General features: G+C 36.7%; 1 protein-coding gene across 6 annotated transcripts in view; it reads left to right on the forward strand.

Annotated features, from left to right (window-relative positions):
* Positions 1-22,136, forward strand: part of LOC138756757 (uncharacterized protein KIAA1958) — a 115,756-nt gene that overhangs the window by 26,730 nt on the left and 66,890 nt on the right. For 3 of the 6 annotated variants that reach the window (XM_069923145.1, XM_069923180.1, XM_069923153.1), the window contains exons 2-4: positions 224-282; positions 4,833-4,894; positions 7,880-9,057. In XM_069923145.1, coding sequence (XP_069779246.1) covers positions 7,914-9,057 — 1,144 coding nt within the window. In that variant the 5' untranslated portion in view covers positions 224-282; positions 4,833-4,894; positions 7,880-7,913. The remainder of the gene's footprint in view (positions 1-223; positions 283-4,832; positions 4,895-7,879; positions 9,058-22,136) is intronic. The other 3 variants (XM_069923165.1, XM_069923159.1, XM_069923173.1) reach the window with 3 other exon arrangements.

Here is a 22,136-nt window from a genome sequence, read left to right on the forward strand (position 1 = left end):
GGAAGAGCAAGTAAAATGTTTTATTTTGCAGAGTGCTTGTAAATCGTAAACTTTTGTTAAAATTTAAAGAATGTGCTTGGGTTGGATGATGATTAACATATCTAAACTAAATTATGATGAACTTGATTCAAAAGAGGGTGGGAATGGGAGACAGTTTGGTGGGAAGACAGTGGAAAGGGTACTTGGCAAATTTAAAAAATTTGTTCATTCTCCATTTCTGTAGACCAACATGATCTCAATCATATGAAATACAGTGACTTTAGAGCCTCGTTGGTGTTGCAGGTGAGACCTTGAATTAAGTCATTTGTTTCCCTTTGTTTCTCTCAATAGATCCATTAACAGTTTCTAAATTGCTTCACGTGTGGACTTTGACCAGGTCTAGGGTGTGCAGAGCTTAACGAGGGAGTTGAGTGAAAGGATGTATTGGTTGAATGTGCAGTAACCTGAACCAACGAATGACATGACCAGACTCTGCAAGATAGTTTATTGCTTGGTGGTTTAAATTGTATCTGTGCTGTTTCAACTGCTGTTACTTGATACTGCTACCACCTGCCAGTTACCAGACACCTGGCATATGGCTCCTTGTCTCATTACATTCCTAATTTAAAACTTGGAAAATTAACCCAGCATAGGGAGGGGTGAAGCAGAGACATGCACAAGAATAAATGGAGACACATTTAGCTACTGTGTTAATGAGAGGTGCAATCATTCTTTCAATAAAATGTGTATTGAAATATAGATGCCATTGATGCCAGCATTGGGAGAGAATTCAATTAAGGATGGAATTTTTCTGTCAAGCACCTGTACCCAAATTAAGATGTGGATTGTCTTGTCACCACTTGCGGCTTTAGACAAAATTAATTTCATTTGATTATTTGACGGCATGGTTGGCATAGCAGTTAGTGCAACAATGGGGACCTGGGTTCGAATCCCATGCTGTCTGTAAGAAGTTTGTTTGTTCTCCCTGTGTCAGCAAGTGCTTTCCCCAGGGGCTCCGGTTTCCTCCCAACATTAGAAAACATGCAGGGGGTTGTGGTCAATTGGGTTTAACTGGGCAGCACAGGTTGGTGGGGCTGAAATGGCCTGTTACTGTTCTGCATGTCTAAATGTAAAAACATTTAAAAACTAAATAAAAAATTTGGGCACCTTGATTCAGCAGGTATTGCTGTCTCTTTGGAACTTCTTTCAACATTTTCATTTTAGTTTCGTGGAAGTTGAGATGATGAGGGTGTATTGGGATGTAAATAGCAGATTTCATCAGCTAAGTAGTTCAGTGTAACTGCCCACATTGAGATGCAGGGTCTCAGTTTGAAACTGACTATCTCTTTGCCCCTGCAGATACTATTTGACCTGCTGAATTCCTCCAACAGTTTGTTTTGTACCCACATTATAATCCACAACTGTAATCCTTGGCAGTGCTTTTTGAATATGTAAATCAGTTTATTAAAGCAATTTGTTAAAAACTAATTTCAATTGACAAAAAGAAGTTTGGTCAATTTGCATATTTAGTGAATATAACTTCATATTTGCTAACTTTTTGAGAATTGACTGAATATTAAATCATTCAGTCAGAATTCTGCCCCCGCCCCCTTCCCTGTATTTCCTTGTTGTACAAATGAAGACCAGTTAGTTTTATATATATATATGTGTAATATTAAACTCTTATAATTACAAAGAGCATTTTGTAAAATATCAGTAGCTTCTAATTTATTATGTCGTTGATTGTTGTCTTAGCATAACATATGAGATCATTGCTTTTCTTTGAGGTTGTCACTTAGTGTATTAGCAGTGCTTGTGGTTAATAACCACAAGTTGTTTATAACAACGACTTGTGATTTGGCCCATATATGATGTTCGCTGTTGCCCAGATGTCTGCTGTTCCTGGAATTTGCAGAAAGGTAGCCTGTGAGATTTGTGTGGAGGTAGGTTTGACGTTGTGACCTGAGCCATGAACATATCAGCAATGGGGAAATGACAATTAGAGGGGGAAATGCGTGGTTCAAAGTGCAGTGTGAAATTGGTTTGAGTCATGGGACAGTGGCAACAGTACTGGGGGGAAGGGGAAAGAAGGAGCAGTGTAATTGAGATGACTTGTGCTAAGACCAGTGTCCTAGTGAATTGTGTAAAGAGGGCTATAGATTGGGAGTGGGGTGGGGAGGGATAAAGAGGGGGTTTGGTGCAAGGTACCAAGAACTGGATGTGCAGTGAAGGGAAATTGATAATCTAAATGTGACAGACTGGCAGAAAATGTAGACAAAAGTGTACAGAGCAGAGCAAATCCAGAAGTGAGAAAACAAAAAACAAAGCCTATTTGATTTAAATGCACAGAGCATTTGCAATATGATTTACAAGTTGACAACACAGATAGAAATTCATGAGGGGAATCTAATTGTCAGTATGGAGACATTGTAGCAGGGTGTTTCATATTCCAGCTTGTTCAGTATTTGAAAAGAATTGTCTAGAAGTGCAAGGAGGCAGGTCACCTTGTATTCAAAGAAGGTATCAGATTGGTATTGAGTTGTGATAGAGAGGCAGTGGTAGTAATGTAGAATCAGATTTGGTTGAAATTATGAATAATGGGAGGTAAAAACATATGGGAGTACTTTACAAGCCCACAGTAAGGCAGAGAATGTGTAGGGAACTGCAATGTCATGGAAAATTTTAGTGCTTTGAATTGCCTCTTCGAAGTAGTACATTCTGTAACCTACTTGGGTCTTGTGTGGGAGGATTAACAAGAGAATCTATGGTTAAAGATCCCCTAGGAGATGGCGACGACAATATAATAGAATTTCAGATGTAGTTTTAGACCAAAACCAGCATCTTCAGCTTAAGTAAAGGTAGTTATAATGGTATCTTAACATACCAACATACCTGCTGGAAACATTGGTTATGTATTTTACCTTTGCTTATATAAGGCACACTGTTTGACCCGCTGAGTTTCTCCAGCATTGTGTTTTTACTTCACCCATGGTGTCTGCAGACTTTCATGATTTACTTCTAGTTTTAATGGTATGAAGGTGGAGATGTTTAAAGTAAATTGTGAAAGTAAACTAAGAGACAGGCCAGCAGATGAACAGCAGTGGATATTCAGTCACTGGTTCATAATGCTCAACAGGAATTTATCCCAGCTAGAAAGAGACATTTTTTGAAAAAGAGGCATAATCTTTGGTGAAGCAAGGAGACCAAGGATAATGTTCAATTAAAAAGTAGAGTGTACTCAGTGGCAAGGGCTGGTGATACGCCAGAGGATTCTAACTTTTAGGATCAAGCAGTAAAAGATAAAAAAAAACTCATAAAAGGGAGAAAATTAATTTTGAGAGAAAACTTGGATGTAATATCAAGCAAACAGGAGAAATTTCAATGGATATAAAAGGAATGAGGTTGGAAAATTGTAGCAGGATGCAAAGAAGTGGCAGATATGACTGGATCATTGTGGTATAGTAACTGCAAAGCATGCAGTAAGTGCAAGTCAGTACAGTGTTAATGTAAGCTGTAAATGTTAGTATAGAACGTCATTAAAATGGCTGAAAAATCTTCGGGGTCTCCTTTACTGCTATTGACATTCACCAGGAGCATTCCATAAATATCTCTCAAAGAATTATTGAGGATACTTGCATCCATCGCAAAGTATCTTTGACCTAGTACCATCAGAAAGGAGGTGCAGGAACATCAAATCAGATCTGCCAGGCTTCTTCCCGCAGGCTGTGAGAATGATGAACAGCATAAATGAAACTGAATAAATTATTTTATACCTATTTATTTTGTATTATATTTTTATGTATGAATGTGATTATGTCCTGAATCTGTGAGGAATGTATTATGTGTGTGTACCATGGTATGGAGAAATGCTGTTTTTCTGGGTGTCACACGTACAGTCCGATGATAATAAACTTGAACATAAGAGCTGATGCCTAAATTAAGAATCTAGGATATTGGAGGAAATGTGCTTCACAGAATGAAAACTAGCTATCACATCGAAAACAAAGTTAGAATAAATGGGTCTTTTTCAGGCTGAAAGTATCACTGTGATTAGTATTTGGCTCTCATTTATTCATTAATTATATTAATAACTTGGAGGAGGGAATGAAATGTAGTTTTCAAGTCGCCAAAGATACAAAAATAGGTGGAAGGACATGTTAGTTTAACAAGGGCACTGTGATTCTATGGATGAGTGCGTGTGCAAAAACCAAATATTGAGAAGTGTAAGTTCATGCTGTTACAAGCCGAAAGGACCTCAAAACCCAGCAGCAATAGACATTCATCAAGACAAGTGGTTTTTAAAAACAAAAGTTATTTGTAATCAACTTTAAACATGAAAACAGAATCAAACTTTAACTTATTGTAATTTTCTGAATATTTGTCAAATAAATCCTCTAACTTTTGTTTATAAATTATAATTCCAAAAACACAATGTTTATCTTCAGGATTCTTGTCTGAATAAATGTCCACCGTGAAGGTCATGTTATAGTGTGGAAAAATGGACAGCACAAAAATGTTTTGTGTAATTGAATTTCACTCCACTCTGAAAGACAAGTTTAATTTTGTTTTATAATAATCAGTGAAAATAAACATGTTGAAAGGAGGTTCACATGCTTGATTGAGTACAGCCTGAATACATTTTATCTGAAGTTTGAGTACTTTGAAGAAGAAAGAAGACTTGATCAATTCTGTTACATGGGCAGCATGCATCTTTATTTTGTTCAGCTACAAAAGATTGCCCTTGTACTACTAAACAGAACAGTTAATCACTGTACTTTTCAGTGTTTTTAAAAAAAAAATGGTTTATGACTTAATGAAGGCAACTCATTAATTGTTTTTTTTGTTCTCGTTAGATGCAGAGGTTATGCTGGATGTATATAGTTCCTGCATTTTTGCCACTCTTCGAAAAATAAAGGTATTCAGAATTGTTTTAAAGCCAATTCTAGAAGTGTGGTCATCATTCATGCAGAGGAATATAGAGACCAATTACTGCACATTGAGGTAGATGTTCAAATTCAGTAAAACTCCAAGAATCTATCGTATGTGGGATTTAGTACTGGACTTGCAGAATTCATTCCTATTAATACTCCAACACACCGAATTTGCAATTTTCTTTTCAGATAGTGCATAGCATAATATATTTGCAGTAAACCCAGTGAGTTAGGAGCTGGGGAGAAACTGGGGCCCTGGTAATTTGCAAAGGAACATGGCAAAAAACATCACATGATGCCAAATGATTGGGATTTTTGAATAGCCAGAGAATTGGAGTTCTACTGTAGTTTGTTTTTGTTGATGATGATCTCATTACTACACTTTGCGTGGTATATGTAAAAACACAAAGCTGGTGAAACTCAGCAGGTCAAGTAGTGTCCTTTATTTAGCAAAGGTAAAAATGTATAAATGACGTTTCGGGCTTTAGCCCTTCATCAAGGTATGGAAAAATGTTGGCAGGTGTCTGAATAAAAGAGATGGGGAAATGGTGGTCTCAAAGGCAGGAGGAGATAGGTGGAGAAGGGAGGGAGGTGACAGCAGTGATCAATGGGAGGAGGTATGGCTAGGTGAAGGGAAGGGGGGAGTGGGGAGAGCAAGTTAGCAGAAAGTGGAAAAGTTTGTTAATGCCATCTAGCTGGAGAGTGCCCAGACTGAAAATCAGGTGTTATTCCCCAATTTGTGGTTGGTCTTGGTGGGACAGTACATAAGGCTATGGACAGACATGTAAGGTGTAGGAGTGTGACACAGAACTGAAATGGTTGGCTACTGGGAGGTCTCTGTCACTGGTGCAGACAGAGCGAAGGTGTTCAGTGAAATGATCTCCCAGTCTGCACCAAGTCACTCTGATGTAGAGAAGGCCACAAGGGAGCACCTTTACTTTTCTGTTTTACTTGTATGGTATATGGATGGTTTGCATATGCCTGAAGGCAGAATGACCTCTAAATGTGCTGTGAAAAATGACACCTCTGCAATTACAGTAATCTCTAAGAACTGTTTTTCAATGTCAACTTTAAGCATGCAATGAAATCAGGGAATAGAGCCCAAACTCAAAATTTTGTGTTTTCAGAAGTGAATGTCTGACTTGAAATCAGAGAGAGAGAAGCAAAAGAGAGTCGTTCCCCCCCCCCCCCCCCCACCACCACCAACCGAGTCACTGAGTGTCCACAGAGCTTCGGCAGCCCCCACAACCACACAGAGACCAGTCCGAACCATTGGCAACCCAAGTTCCAGATCTGAACCTCCGTCACGGTCAGGAACCCTTCAGTGCCCTTGGCACCTTCTCGCATCCCGGTTCTAATACCTGGCACTTCTCCAACCAGTTTTGAGCCAGTCTCCAGCAGTCCGCAGCCAGGCGCGAGTTTCTTGACAGCAGTCCCCTGCAGCCCACAGCTTCTTGCCTCGAGTTGCAAGCAGCCCGCTGCATGCAAGGGTCCCTCAGCCACAGAACCCCCTTACTGGTCTGCCTGATGTCTGTCTTGAAGCAGTACTTTGGGGGTTAGGGGAGAGGTGAAGAGGGGCTGTTTGTGTTTCCACACATCTTTCCTTGTTTTCTTCGATAGCTGTAAAAGCATACAGAAATGCTGAGGTCCACTGCATACTGAGCGATGTCCCAGTCTGTACCCAGTCTCTCCAATGTAGAGGAGGACACTTATCTCAGCTCTGTCTGCCGCAATAGGGTGGATCTCCCAGTGGCCACCCATTTCAATTTCCCATCCCATTTCCTTGCTGACATGTCTGTCCATGGTCTCATGCAATGCCAGACTGAGACCCACAAATTGGAAGGAACAACACCTCATCTTTAATCTGGGCACCCTCCAACCAGATGGACATAATATAGACTTATCTGGACTCCTTCCCCAGCTATTCTTCAGTCTTTATTCTGACCCCTTCCTGTTCCTTGCATATATCTTGAAGAAGAGCTCAGGCAACGTAACGTTGCTAACGTATCTTTACCTCCTATGGTCGCTGCGAGATCAGCTGATTACCTCCAGCATTTCTGTGTGTTTTTACTGCAATCAGTGTCTTTTATTCTTCAATAGTAGAAATGGTATCACAAATTGTAACCGATCTGTTTATGAAGCTATCAAGTAATGACTTTAATTGTTTTTGTACAGTTCTTAATTTAGATTATATTCTACATTTAATCCAATCAAGTCCATGGTATTTCATCTGTTCAGTTGTTATAATCATCATATGCAAATACAAAAAAAAATATTTTTGCAGTCAGTCATCAAAGCCATATATTGCAGAAAACATTGAGTACTCTGAGTTAATCATTCAGTGACATATGCTAATAGAAGTTGCTTTATTTTTATATAGAAGTTCACAGCTGGAGCAACTATTAATTTTGAACATTCCTTTTTTTTTGTTTGCGGGTAAATAATGGTTAAAGATTCTGAAAGATCAAATTCCAAAGTTGTGAGGAATAATGATCTCTTCATCTAACCACCACAAAAAGTACTGAAAGGTGCTTAGATCTCTTCATGGCCAATTTACAGTTGGGAATTGTGAATATTTAGCTAAATGTAATTCGCTGATCAAAAATAGTGTTTTGCATTTGCCACCTGATTGAATGCGCAGGGCGATGGTCCTAAGTGAGTATATTGGGTGGTTGAACTAAGCCTCTTTGAGCAGACATCAAATAAGAAAATCATTAAGGAGATTAAATCTAAATTGCACAGCAGAATATATTTCTGAGGGCCACAACAATTTTATGAAGTAGTTACAAATAGTGTGATATGTTTGGTTCTGATATAATTAACTCTGAATTAACCCGTGAAAGTTAAATGACTAACTTATTATTTTTAAATGTGAGGCATTGAAGCTAGTGTGCTGAAGCTTGTTAGTATGCACTTTGAGAGACTGCAGCAGTCCAGTCTGACATTTCTTGTCCCTTTTCACCTTCCAGAACACTGACTACTGAAGAGTGAGAGTCCAAGAAAATGGAGGACTGTCTTCATACATCTTCAGAAAACTTGTCCAAACTGGTTAGCTGGGCTCACAGTCATGGAACAATTTGTAGTCTCATTCCAAACCTGAAGCATTTGTTGACTGAAGGAGCCCATGGAAACCTTACTGCAATGTGGGGTTGTGGTGCTGGCCATGCCTATCACTGGCCACTGGCTGTGACCTGCAGGGCAGGTTCCCAGGATAGAGTGTGCTTTCAGGATAGTAGAAGCTTTAACTCTGATAGCCCCAGCATTATTGCAATGTCATCCGAGGCCCAACAAAGCCCATCAGAGAAATACATTAACAGAACCTCCAAAGGAAAGGCTGAGTGTCCTAGGAATAGAGACTCCTGTGATTTTTCATATAGTGAACATTCTGAGGTTGATGAAAATGTGGAAGAATATGATGACGAAGGTGACTTGTTTCACATGGCATGCGAGACTTCAGCAACCGATGAAGACAGTGACTATGAATCTCGGCTCCACAAGAATCCATTGAAAAGGCATGTGGGTGGGCATTCACTTGGATTGGACTCTCCAAGTCACCTTGCTCATGAAAACAGTAACGAAGTTATTGTTAAAAAGATTAAACAAGAGAGTCCTGAAGACTATTATATTGTGACAAATGCAGAAATAGCTCTAGACAATGAGAGTTCACCTGTTGCTTTGAGATCTAAGCCAAAGTCTGGTCCTGCTTCCTATTTGGGGCCTACCAAATCTTCAGCCCTCTTACCTGCGAGTCATGTGCCTGAAAGGACTGACTCAAAAGCTATTTCTATTATTTCACCAAACACCACAAGGACAATGGGTCCCAAGTCTGGAAAGAGTGGTGCAACTTCACAGAAGAAGCTGAATGATGGTCAAGGAACTGGCCAGCAGTTAGTTCTTCAAATGCCAGTCAGCACTTCAGGAGGAAACCAGCAAATCAATATCCCATTGTCAGCCCTCCAACTTCCTGGCCAAGAGGAGCAGAATGCTTCCGAAGACACAGGGGCACCGATTGTCAAAACTGGTGCATCCAGCGAGGTTTCATTATCTCCATCCATCAGTGGTGAACCTGAAGTCAGCTCAAGTGAGCAGCAGTCAAGTTTGGTTCAGTCTCTGGCAAAGGATGTCAGTGCACAATCATCAGTAACAGGTAAGGTGGTGTCAAGCTCCATTGTTGATCCTCCAACTGGAAATGTAATACAAGACATAATTTCGCTTTGAAGTTTTCTAACATTTAATATTCAAATGTATTGATTTGTCAGGCAGTAATAGGGGCATATTGAATTTTCTTCCATAATTTACTTTTAAATCTAAGCAAGACATGTTGATTTCCCCTTTGTCTATACTGTTTGCTCAAACACCAAAGCTGACTAAATTCTTCCCTTTAGCTGATAAGTACTTTTTAAACATTAGATTTGATGCTATGAATGTTAAATAGTGAAAATCATTTTCCAGTCTTAATCTTTCAGGCCAGTGGGATGGGGTAAATGCATGAGGGATGAAAAGAGAAGATTGTAGCTTGTCTAAGACTGGGAAGCACAGCGAATTAACCTAATCATAAAAGGAGCAGGGATTGTTTGATTCCATTCCTCACTAAGTGTATTTGTTAAAAGGAACAAAATCCTGTTTTAAACCAGATAAGGTTGTTGTGAAGTTGAATTTCTTTTTTGTTTTACAAACTCATTTTGGTTTTCACTCTTTACGAATCTATGTTGTGTTGGACAATAGAATGAAATACCTGTGTTTTTTGAAAAAAAGTAGTCGTGCATCTCCTTGAAGTAATGCACCAAACGCTGAGCAAACAGGCTCTTTTGTTTTTAAAGGCTACATTTGGTTAATTGATTTCATTTTTTCACCCTTTTGAAACACCACCTCAGTCCAAGTTACAGATTAACTGATTATTCTAGTCTATTCAACTAGAGGTTTTTTCATTCCTGTGAATAATTATTTTGTATTGTAGCATAAGGAACAACATCTTCACTTTTTTTCCCCTTCAGTTGTGGAAGGTGAAATATCAAAACTATTTTTCAATAAATTTTCAATAAATATATCAGAGTTGTGTTTCAGTAAATTTTCAATAAATGCTTTATGGTTCTGTTTAATGTAATAGTTGATTTGATGTGTGGGTTCTGGTTCCATAATTCGGCTAATGCTTTTGTAGCTGGCAGATGTTTGCTGTTTTTAGGGACAGGAGGCCACTTATTCATTATTCCATGCTTGAAGACAAAGTATGTGGAGGAAGTATTTACAGCTTTATTGCCATTTAAGCATTTCTATATTTATTTTATTAAATGCTGTTACTGGCTTTCTAATAACGTACACTGCTGGTAACTTCTCACACTGGATCTCACAACTAGCTCCCATAGGTACGCCAAGAGAGTGAAGGCCAAGATGCTATCTCTCTTATGTTTTTTTACACAACAGTTGTATTCAGGAAATTATTCCCATTTTCCAGGAACGCATGCTGTGTAAAAAGCTTGGAACAGAACTGAGGATGCCATTCCCTTTCTGACATTTTACCTCCTAGACCCCTTGTCAATTTCCCAGAACATCTGCAGTCTAAGTGAACTGTAGACATTCTGTGAACAACAGGTTAATGAACAGAATGTCACCACAGTGGCGTTGCAAATCTCGCCTCTTACTGCACTTCCATTATTCTGTCTAAATTCATGTAAAGAAATGGAGATTTGGAGTTTTGGTTGTTCATGTGTGAATGACCAATGCCAAGATGTCAGACATTCTTCAGACTGGTAAAATCATGTAAAGTCTATCTAAAAAAAAACTGAATATTCTTAACCCCATTAAATTTGAATCGGCTGTAGTAACAGCACACAGTATGCATGATTGAACATCCTAATGAAGCGTCGGCATCTCCCAGATTGTTAGATTTTATTTCTGGCACCAAAGTATGCTTGGATACAGCAGGTGTATGGCATTTGTTAGTAAATTATTTAATTTATCCTCTTTGTAAATTCCTTCATTTGCTTTCTGCCTCATGGTTAGGTGGCCATTCTTAAATGCTTGAATGTTGTTAATTTCTTCTCACTTTGTGTGACATCAAGTCAAATATTATTACCACCAGAAGAATTCCTTCCTGGATTCAAAGGTGATTGTCTTGTATTTGAGACTCCAGCAGAAATTAAACTTATTCTCTCCATGACTCGTGTCTTAGCTTCAGCAACTGGGATCCTGTCCCGATTCCATAGAAAATTACAGAAGAGAAACAGGCCCCTTCAGCCCTTCTAGTCTGCCGAACCATTTTTATTTGTGCTTAGTCTCACTGACCTGCACCCAGTCCTTATGCCTCTCATCCATGTACCTGTCCAAATTCCTCTTAAATATTAATGCTAATGTTGAGCCCGCATTCACCACTTCAGCTGACAGCTCGTCCCACACTCCCACTACTCTCTGCATGAAGAATATCCACCTAAACCTTTCCGCTTTCACTCTTAACCCATGTCCTCTGGTTTGTATTTCATCTACCCTCAGTGGAAAAAGCCAATCTACATTTATTCTGTCAATCCCTCTCATAATTTTAAATACTTCTATCAAATCTTCCCTGATTCTGCTATGCTCCAGGGAATAAAGTCCTAACCCGTTTAACCTTTCCCTGTAACTCAGTTCCTGAAATCCAGACAACATCCTACTAAATCTTCTCTGCACTCTTTCAATCTTATTGATTTCTTTCCTGTAGTTGGATGACCAAAACTACACACAATACTCCAAATTTGGAGGTGTCACATGATGTCGTGAAGGAACACCACGCACCCTGCTGTCTCCTGAGGGATTTATTTAAAAAATATATATTATTAAGAAAAGTTGAAATCATAAAAACAACTCTGAGGTTACTTTAAAGTATTTAACATTTCTCCAAAAAAAGAAAATGCTTTAAAAACCATGCCGAAAGAAAGAGAAGACAGAAAGGCAAGATAAATTGGGGCTACCTTTTCCTCGAAGCAGGCCGCTGAAGTCTGCCCTGGAGCCACTGGAGGCAGCCCTGGAGAGCAACTCCTTTCCGGAGCCATCCCTACAGCTCTCCACAAAATGCAGGGTCACGTTCTGGCTCAGTGCTCTGTCCCAATTTGATTTACATCTCCTCTTCAGTTGTGGAAGGTGAAATATAAACTATTTTTCAATAAATTTTCAATAAATATATCAGAGTTGTGTTTCAGTAAATTTTCAATAAATTCTTTATGGTTCTGTTTAATGTAATAGTTGATTTGATGTGTGGGTTCTGGTTCCATAATTCGGCTAATGCTTTTGTAGCTGGCAGATGTTTGCTGTTTTTAGGGACAGGAGGCCACTTATTCATTATTCCATGCTTGAAGACAAAGTATGTGGAGGAAGTATTTACAGCTTTATTGCCATTTAAGCATTTCTATTTTTATTTTATTAAATGCCGTTACTGGCTTTCTAATAACGAACACTGCTGGTAACTTCTCACACTGGATCTCACAACTAGCTCCCATAGCCAGGGGAGTGACAATTTTATATGTGACTACAATCCGGCACAAAGGTACATGACGGTAAATTGTCAGATATACTCTGAGAACTGGACTTCATTAAATCTTTATGCATCTAATACAGATGATCAAAAATTTATGCAAGATACTTTTCCAAATTTAGTAGATGTATATGAATATATTTTAGTTGGTGTTGATTTTAATTTTTGTTTGGAACTAATACTGGATAGATCATCAAGAAATATAGTTAAATCAAAGGCAGCTAAAACATTGTTATCTATAATTAAATATTTTAATCTAATTGATATATGAAGAAGGATTCATCTCAGGGATAGGGACTATTCTTTTTACTCTAGAAGGTTTGATACATATTCTAGAATTGACTTTTTGCTTTCTGTTCAAAATTAATCTAGAGTTATGAATGTTGATTATAAAACAAAAATATTATCTGATCCTTCTCCACTGTTGATAGAATTGGAATTTGCTGAAAAACAGCACTCAGTTTATAGGTGGAGATTAAATTCTTTATTATTGAAAAGGCCATATTTTTGTTTTTTAAATAAGACAACATATACAACTATTTTGTGATGCTAATTTGCATTCAACAGAAGGCATGTTTATAATTTGGGATGCATTGAAAGCTTTTTTAAGAGGACAAATTATAAGTTATTCTACAAAACTTAAAAAGGAATATATAAAGAATATAGATAAATTGGAAAAGGAAATAACATTATTAGAAAAGGAAATTCAAAAATTATCCTGTGAGGATAAATATAGAAGAAATATAGAAGTTTAGTCCATTAAAAAAAACTACAATATAACACAATGTGAGCATTCAGAACAGAGAAAATGATATTATAGTCTAAGCAGAAATATTATGAATTAGGGGAACGATCACATAAAGTTTTAGCTTGGCAATTATAAGTGGAACAATCTTCTCGAACAATTAATGCAATACAACAGAATAATAATGAAGTTACATATAAACTACAAAAAATTAATGATGTATTTAAGGAATTTTATGAAAATTTATATACATCTGAATCATTGAATGAAGAGGAAGCCATAGATGAATATTTGTCACAATTGTTATTACCAAACTTAACTCATGAAGGTAAAGATGATTTGGATAGTCCTTTTACGGAACAAGAGATTATGATGCACTTAGTTGTTTACAAATCAATAAATCTCCAGGAGAGGATGGGTTCCCAGTAGAATTTTATAAAGAATTTAAAGATTTATTGATTCCATTATTTATGAAAGTAGTAGAACAAGCTTTTGAACAACATTGTCTTCCAGAAACTTTTTCTAAGGCAATAATTACACTCATACCTACAAAAGATATATCCATTATAACCAGCTTCATATAAACCTATATCTTTATTGAATGTTAATTATAAAATTATAGCAAAAGTATTAGCGAATAGAATTAATGAGCATCTTCCTGAATTAATAAATATAGATCAGATGGGTTTTATCAAAAATACACAAACTTTGGAAAATATTGTAAGATAATTAAGTATAATCCATTTAGCTCAGAAGAAAGGATTTAAGTGATATAGTAGCTTTAGATTCGCAAAAAGCCTGTGATATGTTAGAATGGGATTTTCTGTTTAAGATTTTAAGTAAATTTGGTTTTGGTATAAATGTTATAAATTGGATTAAGGCACTATATAGAAATCAAAAAGCTAAGGTAATAACAAATGGACAGATTTCTCAATCTTTTAATTTAACTAGATCTAGTAGACATCCCTTTATCATCAGCTTTGTTTGCTCAAGCTATAGAACCTCTTGCACAAAAAGTTTGAGATGATTGCTAGTTAAAAGGATTTGAGATAAATCAGATTGAACATAAAATTAATTTATTTGCTGACGATGTATTAATTTATTTCACTCAACCGCAATTATCATTGCCAAGATTTTATAGCCAGTTGTTAGAATATGGGAAAATTTCAGGGTATAAAATAAATTTGGACAAAAGTGAAGCCATGGAATTGGTAAAAGGAGACTATTCACAATGTCGACAAAAAGTACAATTTAAATGGACTGTTAAGTTTAAATATTTAGGGTGTACGTATTGATAATAATTTGAAAAATTTATATAAATTAAATTACATTCCATTATTTAAAAAGATAGGTGAAGATTTAAAGAGATGAGTTAACTGTATTAAAATATTTTTCCAAGAATTCAATATTTATTTCAAACTTTACCTATATCTATACCTCAGAACTTTTTTCAAGATTTAAATAAACAAGTTAGGAAATTTCTTTGGAAAGGAAAAATGGCAAGAAAGTCATTAGAAAAGTTAACATGGAAATATGAACAAGGGGGTTTAAAACTTCTTAATTTTAAAAATTATAAGGCAGCACATTTACGATTTTTAGTTGCTATATTTGTTCAAACTAAATCATCCTGGGTGGACATTGAATTAAATAAAATAGGAGAAATTATACCAGAAAAGTCTATTTATAAATGGGAATCAAAATCTATAAAATATTAAAACTTTTGCTTAGTGTTTGGAATAAAGTTAAATTAGAAATTAATGGAAATCTTCTTTCATGAAAAACACCATTAATGAATCCTTTATTGATTTTTCAAAAGATTTTTTTAAATATATGGAATAATAAAGGAATATCAAAACTGGGAGATTGTTATGTTAACGGTAGATTGATGTCTCTTGATCAATTAATAATTAAATATGATATGCCTCATAATACACTATTTTGTTATTTTCAGTTGAGAGCTTATTGGAGAGAGAAATGGTTTTGAAAGCTCTTTCAGATTTGGAGCAAATTATAGTTGATGGAGAGACTAAAAAATTGTTTCAATTGCGTATATTTTGTTACAAGAACAAGCACCTAAGGTAGATATTAATAGATCAGCAGGATTGGCAAAATTTATGTATAGAAGTTGTGTCTAATACTATTAATGAAAGATGTAGATTACTTCACTATAATTTTCTACATTAATTGTATATCACACCTCAGAAACTAAATAGATGGAGATCGAATTTAAAGAATTAATGTTTTAGATGTGGAACTGAAATTGAAACCTTTTTTCATTCTACATAGTCTTGTTCGAAGATTAATTCATTTTGGGTTTCTGTTCATAAATTTTTGTGACGAATTATCCTGAATATTGTTGTTAGGAAATTTGAAAGTGTTACTCCTAAATTATTGTTGTCAGATTCTCAATTAAAATTTGTTAAGTTAGCTTTAGTAGTAGCAAAGAAATGTATCACTGTTACATGGAAATCTAAAGTTTCATTAACATTCGGTAGATGGCATTCTGAGATTCAAAGTTGTCGTCCTTTAGAAAATAATTCCTTATAATTTGAGGGGTAAATATTTTTTATTCCTGCAAATTTGGAGCCCGTACGCTAGAACTATGAGGCTAAAATTATAATTCACTTAAAATTATGTTTTTAAATTTTTTTTCCTGTCCAGTGAAGTTTTCCCAGAATGAATAATAATTTTATGTTATTTGGGCTCCTTGAGTGTCATCTGATGCAATCCGAATTGATTATTATGTAGTTATGATATTATGTATTTTATTTATGGGATTAGATTAGGTTTTGGGGGGGTGGGATGGTTAGGAGGGATTTTAGTTCCTACTTATTAGTTGGTTTTAGCTTTAGTTTTTAAAAATATACCTTCAGCGTATATTTGTTAATATTGTATTATGGTTACTTATCAATCTTACTTATTATGATCTTATATATGTTGATTAAATAAAATATATATTTTTAAAAAAGCAATACTCTAAATTTGATCTCATCAATGTCTTATGCAACTTCATAATATCTCAACTCTTATAATCAATACTTTGATTTATGAAGGTCAATATGACCTCTCTTTACAACCCTATACACCTGTGATGCCACTTACAGGGATTTATGTATCTGCATTCCAAGATCCCTCTGTTCTACCACACTCCTCATTGTCCTACCATTTACCATGTATGTCCTTTCTTGATTTGTCCTTCCAAAATGCAACATCTTACACTTGACTACATTAAATTCCATCTGCCATTTTTTTAGCCCATTTTTCCAGCTTTGGCAGCTTTGAAAACCTTCTTTGCTGTCCACAGGACCTCCAATCTTAGTGTCATCTGCAAACTTGCTGATCCAATTGACGCCATTATCATCCAGATAATTGATACGTTGGCAAACAACAATCCCTGAGGCACACCACTAGTCACAGGCCTCCAGTCTGAGAAGCAATAATCCACCTTTACTGTCTGGCTTCTCCAATCCAGCCATTTTCAAATCTAGTTCATTACTTCATCATGAATACCTAGCGTCTGAACTTTCCTGACTAACTTCCCAAGTGGAACTTTGTCAAAGGCCTTACTAAAGTCCATGTACACAACATCCACAACCTTTCCTTCGTGAACTTTCTTCGTAACATCTTCGAAAAAGTCTTAAGATTGATTAAACATGACCTACTTTGCACAAAGCCATGTTTTGTATCCCTAATCAGTTTCTGGCTATCCAAATAATTGTACATCTGATCTCTTAGAGCACCTTCCAATAATTTACGTACTACTGACTTCAGGCTCACTGGCCTATAATTTCCAGGGTTATCTTTGGAGCCATTTTTAAACAATGGAACAACGTGAGTTACCCTCCAATCCTCTGGCACCGCACTTGTGGCTAAGGACATTTTAAATATTTCTGCCAGACCCCCTGCAATTTAAAAATTAGCCTCCCTCAAGGTCCGAGGGAATATCTTGTCAAGTCCTGTGGATTTATCCACCCTTATTTGCTGTAAGACAGCAAGCACTTCCTCCTATTTGATCTGTATAGGTTCCATGGCCTCATTCTTGTTTTCCTTACTTCCCATGACTCTGTGCCAGTTTCCTAAGTGAATACTGATGGAAAAAGAAATTTTCAAGATCTCCCCATCTCTTTTGGCTCCTGACATAGCCAACCTCTCTGATCTTCAAGGGGGCCAATTTTCTCCCTTGCTATCGTTTTAGTCTTAATATACCTCTAGAAACCCTTAGGATTTTCCTTCACTTTGTCTGCCAAAGCAAGCTCATGTCTTCTTTTAGCCCTCCTGATTTATTTCTTGAGGTTTCTCTTTCTTTTGTTATACTCCCCATGTACCTCATTTGCTCCATATTGCCTATACTTTCTATATACCAATCTCTTCTTCTGAACCAGATCCCTACTATCCCTTTAAAATCAAGATTCCCTATGCCTGTTCTAATCTTGTCTTTAATCCTGACAGGAACATTCAAAGTGTACTCTCAAAATTTCACCTTTGAAGCTCATCCACTTATCTTTACATCCTCGCTTGAAAACAACTCATGCAATCCATGCATTCTAGATCCTTTCTCATTTCCTCAAAATTGGCCTTTCTCCAATTTAGAATCTTGGGGTGTTTGTTGTTTGCTCCCAATTACTGCATGTGTTTCCCTGGATGTTCTATCTGGTAAAGTAATTGCTTACTGTAAATATACCTCAGTGTAGATTAGGGCAAAAACAATCAAAAGAGAGTTGATGGACTTGTGAAAAAGTTGTTGTAAGGCTGCAGGAAAAAAAAGAGAGGGGAAATATACCTTGCTCTACAGGGGATAGCATGAACCTGATAGGCCAAGTGACCTTCAGTGTCAGAATAAGTATATTTTCTGCCATAAGCCTCCATCATTGCTAGAAATAAATGTTTGGAATCTTCTTTAAATGGTTTTGTAGTCCCATTTCTGGATCATGCTTGTTAACACATTGCCATTTTCTTTCTCTTAGTAATTTTGTACTACAATAGTCCTAAATTGTACCTGACATTGTCAGTGTATTATAATTCAGATCCTGTGTAAATTTTGCAGAAATTATCAGTGTTTTACCTTGCAAATTGTCAATCTGCATGTTTGTAAATAAGTGTTGTCAATCAAGTGCTTTACGGTGGACATTAAACTCCCATTTACTATTAAATCTGGTGTGTAACTGATCTTACAATGGTTTCTTTAACTAATAAAGGAGGGGCGGGGAGACAGATGTTTGGAAATGATCTATTTTCTAGGGTTTTGCCAGCATTGTTGCTGCAAATAAGAGGGGTGATTTGTGATCAATTTCTCATCTGAATTTTGGGTTCATGAAGAAAGAATCTTGTGCTTTTCTTTGGTAGATTAGCAACCAGTACTGTCCCATTTGACTTAAAAATGCTAAATAGGTTATATTTAAGTTTATAATTTCCAGTCTTGTTGGGTTTATTTTGATAGGCACATAATATTTGCGATGGCATACATCAGGCTACTATTACAGTCATCTATATTGTGCAGATGTTGGTGATGCTTCACTGAATGAGAAATGGTGCAGTTTCTTAACTTGTACAAACATCCTGAAGATTAACACTGAAAGTTTTTCTGTAACATGGCAGTTGATTGCCCAGTCATTTCTGGGTGGTTTATCCTAACGTTTTGCTTTCCTGAAGAGTTGATTTAAGTTGTGCTCTGGTATCGTAGGCTGCTGGAAATCTCTTTTGGCAGTGTCTGTGTTTGTATGTGAGGCTGCATTCATTCGTGGCAGCTCCTTTATCAGTGTGACACAGGTTAGTGAGGTTTTGTGCTGCTCCATGATCTATTTGTTCACTTTCTCTTGGGATTAATTGTAATTAATTTCTATAAAAGTCAATAAATTGTATTTTTTAAAAAAACATGTTTTTCAGAAATGATGATATTGTAGTGGCAGCTACACTGCTCCTGGAAGAACATACACACAACCAGATGGGTTAAGCTCAGTGAGCATCTGGTTTATTGCAGGCTGCTTGGCTGTACTTATACTCCCAGCCCGGACCTGGCTGAGAACCGTGCTGGAGGGTACTCGGGCATCACGTGGTCCTCCAGTGCGGGCTTCTGAGCCCCGTGCTGGGAGGAAGGGAACACCCCCGACGGCGCCATTTTGGCCAGTTGCCCCGCCGCATGGCTTACAAGCGGGGCCGGTTCACCTGCCTAGTGGTGAGCCGCCACAATATCTTGATGGCCTCTAATTCTGCTTGACTCTGTCTTTGTTTTTGGTTGACTGGAGTAATCTTTGTAAAATAAGTGACAGGAGCCCCATCAGTTCTGCGTGTCAGCTTAATTTCCCTCCAAATTGGATATGTGCATACTTTTTAAAAAAAAAAAAATGGTTTATTGGATATGTACTTGGAAAGGACAAATTTCAGGGCCCTGATGGAAGAGCATTTGTGTTTGATTTGTAGGATACCATTTTCAATCAGCTGTAATGTGATCTTCACTGACTAGTTTCCTCCTTTGTTATATGATATTCTGAAATTGAGAGCAAGATGTAATGCTTTAAATGCGCCATGTTGAATCCAGCATGCATCATGAGTGTAGCAGCATGTACAAAGTAAAGATCTCTGTGTTTTTGCCCCAAGCTGATCTAGTACTGGATTCAAAAGGGGAGTGCAGGTATTTGCATGCATAAAACATTCAAAATTGCTTAATCTCTACAGTATATTGTCTAGGTCAGTGGTTCCCAACCTTTTTTATGCCCCGCACCCCTAAAAAATTTTAATATGTTCTCGCGCCCTTAAATTGATAATTTATTTAAGAATAAAGGTGAAGGTGACCCAAACAAATTTGTATAATCAATTTTTAATAATATATAAACAAAAATGAAACATATGGAAAAGAAAAAATATTACAACAAATTAAAAGTTGCATAAACCTGACAAAATAATTAAATTTTCATCCATGCATGAAATTTCTTTAAAAAAAATTAAAGAACTAATGTTCAAATGTTATAAGCCAATTTAAATGTCATGACTCTTTTGTTCCTGTTTATTGCTTAAGAGATTGTCAAAACGTGGCACTTTGTTGCTGATGGCAATCCCACGTCTGCCTGTGCACCCAGGTGATTTCTAGATTGACAAAAGGGCACTAAATCCAGACTCGCATAAACATGTTGTCACGAATGGGATGAGCACAGTTGGTGCTTTTTCACAAAGTCTTGGAAACCTGTTCATTGCCGAACACCAATATTGTTCCAAAGTTTTGTTTTCAAACGGCATTTCAAGAACACAATTTGTGCACAGTTCTATAAGATCTTCCTTCAGCTCTTCATCATCCGACATATTATCCAAATTGAAGGAGTATGGATTTATTTTTAAAAAAACTGAAATGTTATCTCGCACCCCCTGGAATGCTATCTCGCACCCCTGGTTGGGAAACCCTGGTCTAGGTATATCAGATGGCCATTCATCAATGCTGTAAAACACCTCTTTGGTGGCTTGAAAAGTGATGGTCCTTGCATGATTTCCACCTGTGCACCCAAAGACATCTACAAGCTTGTTAGGAATTAAGCTAAGCTTAATTTTTTACTCCTTTTTTAAATTGGTGGAAGGAAAGAAATAACCTTTTATTGTCTTAGCACAGATCATCTCCTTTTGGAAGAGCGTGCATCTTTTTCTCCTAATTTACTTCCCATCTTCTGAAAATTTCAATTCAAGAATAGCTCCCCATGTTTCTCATCTAACACCATATCTTGACATTTCCTCCATTTGGAATATCATCCTGTTGTGCCTTTTTGATCAAGAGAATCTGGGTCCTTCCTGATGGTCTTTTGAAACTTTTCTCCTCTGCACTTTTGCCTGAAAATGAATAGTATTTGAATTTAAAACATGTTAGCATCTTTTCATGTTCTTCCAGGATATTTCAAAGCATTTTGCAGTGAATGAATGACTTCATTAACTGTTGCACTCTCTGGTCTTCATATTTAGTCATTTTGTCAGTGACTAATTTTACTTTTGTGAAGTCTTTTTATGTGTGGGTTTATTTTCCTGCTTCAGAACATCTAACCCTAATCAAAAAGAACTATTTAATAAGTTGCATACATATAGTATTGTATGTCTATAAGGGAATTGATCCTTATTTGCCTTTGAGAAGCTGATGGTGAGTCACTTTGAACATCTGTTGTGCTTCTAATGAAGCCATTTCCAGACTGCTGTTGGGCAGGGTGTTCTAGGATTTAGGATAAACCCAATGGTAATGAAGGAATCAGCTCATGGAGCTTACAGATTATCAAATTCCCATGCACTTGTTTACCTTGGCCTTCTGGGTGGTGACTATTTTGTAGAAACTCCAGCAGTAGTCTGGGTGAGTAATAGCAGTCATTGGAAAGTAATGTGACCACAATGGTGGAGGAATTTTTTTTAAGCTAGAGGACAAGATTTCAATCAAACAAGCCTCTGTGTTCCTTATGCCTTGAAAATGGTTGAAAGACTTTGGAGTAATTTGAAAGATGATATGTATACTGCAGGATACCTAGTCTTAGAAGCAACATGGCTGGTCAGTTGAGTTTCTGGCCAAAGTCTACCCGTAGGATGTTGATATTTGAGGACTTTGTAGTGCCATTGAGCTTTAAGGCTAAGTGAGTTAGACTCTATTTGTAACTTCTGTGATTCCAATGTTACTTGCCTGTGCCTGAATCTTGTTTCATCTTGGTACATGCAAGCATGAGTAGTTTCATTTACTGGGAAATAGTTATTAATTGCATTATTCTTTAAATTAATTTCAAACAATTTAATATATGTCAACCAATTTGATCCTTGGTAAATTTGAAGTAATTATTATTTAAACTGGTCAGGTTTTTAAAGTGTGAAAAATATATATGGTAGAGTAATTACTAGAACAATGTGAAGGCACTCAGACACAATAAACTACTCCGTAATGGAAATGAATTAGCTAAATACACTGCACATACCTCGAGTGCAGTACAATATAAGCAATGTTTTTTGTTTCAGCAGGTTGTGCTTTTCTTTT

Source organism: Narcine bancroftii, chromosome 1, assembly GCF_036971445.1.
Source record: "Narcine bancroftii isolate sNarBan1 chromosome 1, sNarBan1.hap1, whole genome shotgun sequence".
Lineage (NCBI taxonomy): Eukaryota > Metazoa > Chordata > Chondrichthyes > Torpediniformes > Narcinidae > Narcine > Narcine bancroftii.